At 55.0% G+C, this 7921-nt stretch overlaps 1 protein-coding gene across 1 annotated transcript; it reads left to right on the top strand.

The window, feature by feature from the left end:
- Window positions 1-1220: 1220 nt before the first annotated feature.
- Window positions 1221-4874, top strand: LOC125614436 (uncharacterized protein CXorf49-like). The gene is made up of 5 exons (XM_048797226.1): window positions 1221-2519; window positions 3091-3232; window positions 3773-3849; window positions 4124-4169; window positions 4723-4874. Exons 1-5 carry the CDS (start codon window positions 1221-1223, stop codon window positions 4872-4874), a joined length of 1716 nt encoding a protein of 571 aa, XP_048653183.1.
- The last annotated feature ends 3047 nt before the right edge of the window (window positions 4875-7921 follow it).

The following is a 7921-nucleotide window of genomic DNA, read 5'->3' as shown; positions in this document are numbered from 1 at the left end:
ACATGCACATGAACATGATGGACATTCTCCTTCACCACTGAAACTTTATTCACCAACATTCAATAAGCCTTCTTCAGGCCCAGATCAAAATCACATTTCCTGCCAACAATCTTGAAATGTCCAAGAATACTTTTGTCAGCATCCACTGCTGCTGTAGAAATCTGGAGTACCTGTTTCTGGGGAACCTCCAGAAAGCATGTTAGTGCTTCAGGGAAAGGTCACAGGAAGCAAGACCCTACTCATCCTCAAAAATTATTTTGACTGGGATTTCCTTGTAGGTGATCTTCCCAAACATTGTGCTACCATCAGTCCACGTGACCTGAGACTTGGCAATGTCACCTGTCATTTCAGTTGACATCTGCCTGAGGAAGCTGGTCAGAGATTCTTCAGCTAGGGTTTCTGCCACCTGAGACATCTAGGTTGGTTCTAACTGGGGCAAATTCAGCACTGGGCACTGTCCAGGAAAATAAGGGGCCATCTTTATGAGGGGGGCAACATATCAACGGAGCCTTGCCAGGGCTCAAACCTGATCCTTGGCGACTAGCTTCATCTGCCCTGCTTCTTCCCTCTGAACACAGGTTCCAGTCTGTCTGTTCCATATTCATAGCAACTACAGCACGATAATATTGCTATAACGAGTACACCCACACCACTGGCCATTGTTGGGCTGGACCTTCACCCACAATTGGACTGGCTTGTCAAGAGCCAGTACAAGCTGGGCACAGTGGGGCAAGTCTGTAATCCCAGCCACTCAGGATTTTGAAGCAGGAGGATTGCGTGTTTAAGAACAGCCTCAGCAGCTTAGTGAGGCCCTATGCAGTTTAGCAAAACTCTGTCTCAACAAAAAAGAAATGCTGGGGATTCAGCTCAGTGTCCCTGGAAATTCAATCCCCAGTTAAAAAAAAGAAAAAGAAAGAAAGAAAGAAAGAAAGCCAGTAGCATCAGAGCCTTCCCCCAGCGCTAGCGCCCTCATCCCTATTGGTGAGTGCACGGAGGGAGGCCCCAACAAACTGCGCACTGGTTGGCAGGGAGGTGGACCAATGAGAAGGCCGCGAGGAGGCATCGAAGACTCGCGAAGCTGTTAGAAGCCAAAGCCTGGTGGTGATTGAGGTGATCTGTGCCTGGCTTGTGGTGACTTTGTTCCCCGAGGCCTAACTGCTCCCGCAGTGAACCGGTCTATCATCTCCCCTCGAGCGAGCTTGGCTGCCGGGATTGGCAACATGAGCTCCGCTGAGGAGACTTCCCTTCAGGGAGACGGTTTGAGCCAGAACGGTGGGAAACTGGGAGGCGTCCGTCCTGCAGGCCACAGAGCCCTACGAGGCCTGGGCCGGGGCCTCGAGTTGAGGCCGCCACGGAGCGGGAAGGGCGAGGGCGGCCTCCTAGACTCCGAGGCCTATGAGTTCAACTTGGAGGCCCCATGGGACGAGATAGAGGAGGGAAGGGCGGTGCTTCTAGGCCGTGAAGGCAGGCCTGGCTCCCCAGCTGATGAGAAGGGGGATGCTCTAGACTTCGTGCCCCTGGCTGTGGAGTCTGCGGCCGTTGTGCAGCAGCCTATGGGCCCGGAGCCCCAGGGAGCCCACAGATACCCATCCCCGGAAAGCTTCACCACCGAACTGTCCGGCGTTTGGGTGGACGCAGAGGCAGGCCCCGGTGGGAGAGCTGCGCTGGCCCCGAGCTGCGTGGAAGTGCAGCAGGCCTCTGCTGCCCCTCTGAGCCACCCCAGTGGGCCCGAGGGGAGCCGGGCCTGGGGGAAGCCCAAGAGAGGCACCAAAAGTCGGATGGTGGGCAGCGGGGAAGCCCAGCAGCCCTCTTCCGACCCCGAGTCTTCAGATGAGCTCGGTGAGATACAGCTGATGAGGGTGAGCATCTGCCCCAAAGGAGAAAGCCAGGCCAGGTCCTGCAGCCCCAGGGAACCCCGAGACCCAGCCAGACACTTGAATGTTCGTAGCAGGGAGAATTTCCTTCACATGCCGGGCCCTCTGCCAACCTCCGTTCCTCGAGGACTCCCCTCAGGCATGGACAAGCAGGCTTCAGCAGAGCTGGAAGCTGGCTCCTCCAAGAAAATGCAAAGCATGCTCTGGGGCAAGGGAGGGAGCAGGTCCAGCAACCCAGGAGCTGCCACCACCGCCGCTGCTGCTGCTGCTGCCACTGCCACCTCTGCGTCCGCTGCTGCTGCTGCTGCTGCTGCTACAGGGGACCTGCCCAGGGCCACTCCTAGGAAGAATGCCATCCAGGAGAAGAAGTCCCTAGGAGGTGGTTCAAGAGTGACCCTGGGCAGGGCCTTCCCTTCATGGGGGCAAAGACTTAAGGTAACGCCCCTGGAATCAGCCACCTTCCCCCCAATCTCGGGGGTTCCACTGCTTGGGAGGTCCAAGAGGCATTCCTTGCTGCCCTTGGGACCCAAACAGTCCAAGCATGGAGCCACTGGGAAGAGATCTGTGGCCAAGAAGACACGGGAGTCCCAGCCTGTGACCAGTGAAGATAATGACCCAAGTAGAGATATAGTCCCACAGGTCCAAGTGAGTAAGCCTGCCTCCTTCTCCTTCTCCTCCTGTCACTCTGCTCTGCTCCTTTACCAGGACACACTTCTTTGCCCTTGCTCAGGGGTTGTCTTTGGGAACCCAGTGTCATTGGGATGCCAAATCGGGGGTCTTGGTAGTCAGGGCAGACATTGAGAAAGTACCTGTAGGTACCAGTCAGTGTTGGCCACATTTTGTGCACTTCCTGCCTCCTTCCCAGACAGGGGCTGGGGTGGGATGGAAAGTAGGACTGACCACTGACCTGGTCTGGTGACCCCTTACAGTTTGAGCTGCACATCGTGGGTGTTTAGTCCCATCTGTCTCCTGATTCCTCCCTCCCAGCTCTTACTCAAGCCTGCCTTGCTGGGGGCGTGGGATTTCTCTGCCGCAGCACCCCCCACCCCCACCACTGTCCCCCTTGCTTCTCCCTGACTGAGCTCTACCTCTGAGCCTGGGGCTGATTGAGACAGACATTGCTAATGAGATGAGCCTTGGAAGTCCTCCTTTGTACCCCGCCTCACTCCAGCCCCTGTGCACACAGGATCATACTCAACAGAAATTTCTGTGTTAGCTTCCAGTACACAGGCCGGGGACACCTTGCTTGTGCATGCATCGTGGAGAATTTAGCAGTGGTGACCCCAACCCCAGAGTCCTCCAACCTCCAGGAAGCTCCCAGCCCTTGGACTTGAGCCAGGGAGGCCTTGCACCCTCTGGTGAGTCCTGTGGGTTTGATAGCAGTGGAGGGGAGAGGGTCAGGGGAGGGAAACTTCTGGCTCTGCTGCTTCTGGGGGTGCAGTCTTGCTCCCAGGCTTCCATGCCTATACAGGCAATGCCCCCAAGGAAAGCTGGATGTGGGCAGGACTGGACTCAGGCTACTTGGTCCCCTGCATTGGGTTTATGTGCTAGGGGTGATCTGTAGCACTGCCCCAAACACAAACTCCAGAAGGAGACTTTCAGAGGAACACAGCCTTTTCTTTTGTGTCCTGTTCAGCTACATGGCTCCTCCCAGAGTCTGGCTGCGACTACAGCTCTGCCAGTGTCCAACCCAGAGCCACAGTGCTAGGGTGTCACAGTGGCAGCTGGGGCTGACACTGGGCAGCAGGGAAAGCAGGCCCAGAGAGAGAGGTGGAGCTGCTGGACAGAACAGGTGCAACTTGCTGCCTTCAGAGGGGGCTGCTGCCTCACTTTAGATCCAGCCAGGCCCTTTCCGCTTCACACTCAGGCTGGGGAGCTGGAGTTTGTGCTCTTTTCAGGTGAGCAGGATCCACCTGTGCAGACCCCAGTTCTGGAAAGGCAGCAGCAACCACCTGGAGTACAGGGCTGTCCCTGGGTAAGTCTTTCCCCTGGCTCCAAAAATGCCGGCCCCAACTAGCTGGTGGGCTCCATGTCCAGGTTAAGTTGACTTGGGTGTCCCCTCTAATTCCACACCCTAGGGAGAGAGGGTTCCTCCTTTCCACTGAGGATGCCCTACCTCTCTCTGTTGCCACTGGGCTGTGGGATATGTGGGACATGAGGAGTGGGGAGCAGGAGAGTGGGAGGGTGAGGAGACAGGAGGCCAGGATATTACTCCTCATTTCTCTTTTCTCTGGTGTTGGCTGGGTCAGTGTGTGATGCTACAGAAAGAAATCGATGATCTCAAGGAGCAACTAGGTATGACAAAGCCCAGGCTGGTACAGGGACCGGGGCAGAGGCAGACCTCAGTGTCTCCATGCAGGTTCCTGGGGCTGGGCTGGGCTGCAGGTACAGGCATCACGGTGGGGCGGGATGTTCCTGTGGGGTGGGGAAACCAAGCTGTCCTGGCCCTGGTGCCTTCTGTGCCTTGACTGCTAGGGCTGTGCACGAAAAGCAGTACGTTGTCTGGCCTTGCCATTGAGTCCCAGAGACCCCTCCTTTATTTTTCCCTTAAGCACTGATTGGTGTGGCTTGTTTGGTGTTTCTTGCCCTATGTTTGCTTGATTGCTTGTTCTTAACAAATTTCTGGATGGTTCTCCCATGCCCCAGTGTTTGAGCACTACTGGTACATGTTGTTTCCTTATAGAAGACGTTTATGTGTCGAGTTCCAGTGGTGGTAGGGGAGTCAGTCCTAGGGCTGTTTGGACAGGGGCTGGAGGTTCCCCACGGAGCATGGGGGAGGGGGGCCATATAGGGCCAAGACCCTCTATGGACCTATGTCCGAGTGTTCAGTTATGCCTCTCTCTTTCAGCGGTCATGCATTCCCTCACTGACAAGTTCCAGGACCTTGGAAGTGAGTGTTATGCTTACCATACCCCTTCCCACAATCCCAGCTGTCTGGGAGGGCTGCATGCCAGCTCTGGCCAAGGGGAAGCCATGACTCTGCTCTGCTTAACAGATTGAACCCAGCATCATTGTACAAGGCGAGCAGCTGGTGCCGGTGGAGCCCACGAGCAGCGGCCAAGCTGCTTCCCTTTGGTTCTTCTACAGCCAGCTCCCCCCTTCCCGCCCACTCCAGTTCACAGCATTTTCAAATTAAAGTACCTCTCCTGTTCTGTGGTCTGCCCACTCTCTGAGGGGGTGAGGGCCTGCAGGGGCCAGGAGAAGGGTGGGGAGCTGGTTAAGAACAGTACCCCTGGCATTTTGTGGTAGGCCTCTCCCTGAGGGGAGTCTGGGCAGGCCTTTGAGCAAGAGCCCGGTGCTCAGGCTTACCATGGTGCCCTGGGACTGGATTCTGTGTGGACTGGACCCAGACACACTAGAATTTTCTCCTTTTCCCCTCTGGCCCTCTCTGGTGGTGCTCTCTGCTAACAGGCTTCTCTCTGGAGGTCTCATAGGACAAATTGTTGCCTAATATCCCCACCCACCCACCTTTCAGGAGGAACTAATAAGCCCCTTCCAGAGCTCCAGTCCCTCCTGCCTTTATTCCTTTGTTTTGCTTCCAGGTTTTATTCCTTTGTTTCTCACCCTTCTTTTCTGTCCTGACCATCCTTGATGTCTCCCATGGCTCACCCCTGGAGACCTCTTTCTAGAGAGTTATTTCAACAGGCTTTGGGAGAGCACAGTGGATCTCATTTTTTCCCCCTCTCAGGCCCAGTCCTCTTTCTGGACTCAGTATCTTCTGGTGGCTCACCACAGAGGGAAGGCTCAGCTAGAAATCCCCCATCATCCTTAGTTCCTGCTTAGTTAGCCTTCACCTTTGAAGCTCAATTGCCAGATCCTATCACTTCTCCCTTCTTCCTTTCAGTAGGGGGATGGAGGCAGAGGTCACATCTCATCAGGTGGCAGAGCAAAGTAAAAGTACGGGGAATGCAGGAGGAAAGAGGGATATAGCGAATGTGAGAAAATGTGGGTTGTCTCTGGGTTGGAGGTGGGCAGGTGAGTCTGCTCTGGCTCCTCTCTGCTTTCTTGAGCAAAACTGCCCACCAGCAGCTGGAATTGGATGGTCAGGAATCAGAATGTCAAGTCCTAGCCGCCGTCCAGCCAGCCCTTCTCCAGGTTGTCAGCTCCATAGCTCTCATTTGAAAAGGGCAGATGTGGGTGGTAGGTCTGCATGTGCACGGATGGTCCCCAGCAAGATACTGTTTGATCATCCCCATGGCACAGATTTTCCTGGATGTGATATTTGCATGTCCCAGCTCCATCTCCCAGATTGCCTCCTGCGGTCGCATGCGATTTTTGTCTGAGCTCCATGTTCTTATGTTGCCCTCACTGATGAACTGTTCCTTGCTTTACCCAGGGTCCAGGCTGGGTGTGCCTGAGACGCGGGGACAGATCCATGTTTGAGTGGGGTGAGACAGTTCCCATTCCCAAGAGGCTGGGTGTTTAATGGACAGCACTGACAAATGAAGATACAACATTCAAGGGGTGTGTGTGTGTGCGTGCGCGCGCACGTGCACGCATGCTTCCACATGTACGTGTGCCTCTCAGAGTGTCTGTGTGGGCTTGTGAATCAAATGAACCAGAGATGATCTCCCTGGACAGAGGATGATCTGACTCTGTGAATAGAGGCAGTAGGGGCAGAGCCTGTAATCCATAGGGAACCGAATACACCAGAGCAAGGTTGGCATCTACCTTTTAGGAGGGGTGTTGTTCAAGACCTAAAATGTAGGAGGGCATGGGATGGGATGAAGTGTAAGTCACCAAACCCAGCAGCGGGGTCAGTGTTGTCACAATGTTGGGAGTCTCTGGCACAGGCTCTTGATCCTCGTCTGGGATGGATAATGTGTCTCAAATGTCTTGTGTTGCCAGCAGAATGATGTGCAGGCTGGCTACCTATGAGGTGGCTGGTTCCCACCTCATCTTTGAAGCAGGATGCTCCCATGGGAGACAGCCACACCCTGAGCTAACCAACACCTGGATGTGATTGGCACAGCAAGGATGGCAAGTAGGAGAGAGGAATTGCCTGTGGAGAGCAGGTCAGGCTTGGGACCACCCTTCCTGTATTCTCATTCTGTGTCCCTTCTGGGCTCCTTGGGATGGGCTCAGGGAGACGGATTGTCACACAAGTGGTCGGGCAATCAGTCCTGACAGCCAGAAAGGATGGGCAGTGGGGACTTAACATCATCCATTTCAAACCTCCACCTGAGCAAGGGGGCTGGGTTCCTCAGGCTGTGGCTAAGACCCTGACCTAAGTTGCTTGTTTCATGGAGAGGTTACACAGCAAGCTGATGTCTGCCTTAAGAAGCTGGGCAGAGACTGCAACTGGGGGTTTCTGCCACCTGAGACATCTAGGCCGATTCCGACCAGGGTGAATTCCGACTCCGGGCACTGTCCTTGGAGGCGAAGGACCATCTTCACAAGGGGAGCTGCATATTGACCAAGCCTTGCCAGGGCACTAGCTTGACCCTTGGTGACCAGCTTCAACAGTCCCACTTCTTCCTTCCGAGCTCAGGTTCTCTCTTGTTCCGTATTCACACCAGCTGCAATGCCATAATGTTGCTGGACTGAGTACACCACCACACTGGCAGTTGTCAGGGCTAAACCTTCTATAATAAGTGGCAGATTCTGAGGTTTGTATTAGAAAATTCCATTGGGGCCCGAATGGAAAGGAAGTCACATCCCTTCCCTCATTCAGCATACTGTCCCCACCCTGCCCTTTCCCTCAAGCCTCCCCTTCCAGCCAGGAAGACTGGATGCTGGCCTGGAGAGCCGTTGTCCCAGTCCTGCCTCTTTGTGCTGCTCCTCTCAGTGTGGGCTCAGGAGGTTGGCTGAGTCATGTGCCTGTGCTTGATGCAGCTGCACCTTGGAGCCCTGAGACAAACTGCATGTGGATCAGGTGCCCAGGCTCCTGCTTGTTCATTTCCAAACAAGAGCTTTCACCCTGAGGGCAGAAAGATGGTCTCCCTGTCAGACTCTAGTTCGTGTGGAAGGGGTGTCAGCCAGCCAATGAGGGGAAAACATGGTGGAAGTTCCCAGGTGTGTGGAGGCCTAGCAGGCTGCATCCTGTG

This window comes from Marmota marmota, unplaced genomic scaffold (genome assembly GCF_001458135.2).
Source record: "Marmota marmota marmota unplaced genomic scaffold, marMar, whole genome shotgun sequence".
Taxonomy (NCBI): Eukaryota; Metazoa; Chordata; class Mammalia; order Rodentia; family Sciuridae; genus Marmota; species Marmota marmota.
The sequence above is the reverse complement of the archived record's forward strand: the minus strand, read 5'-3'. Positions and strand labels throughout refer to the sequence as shown.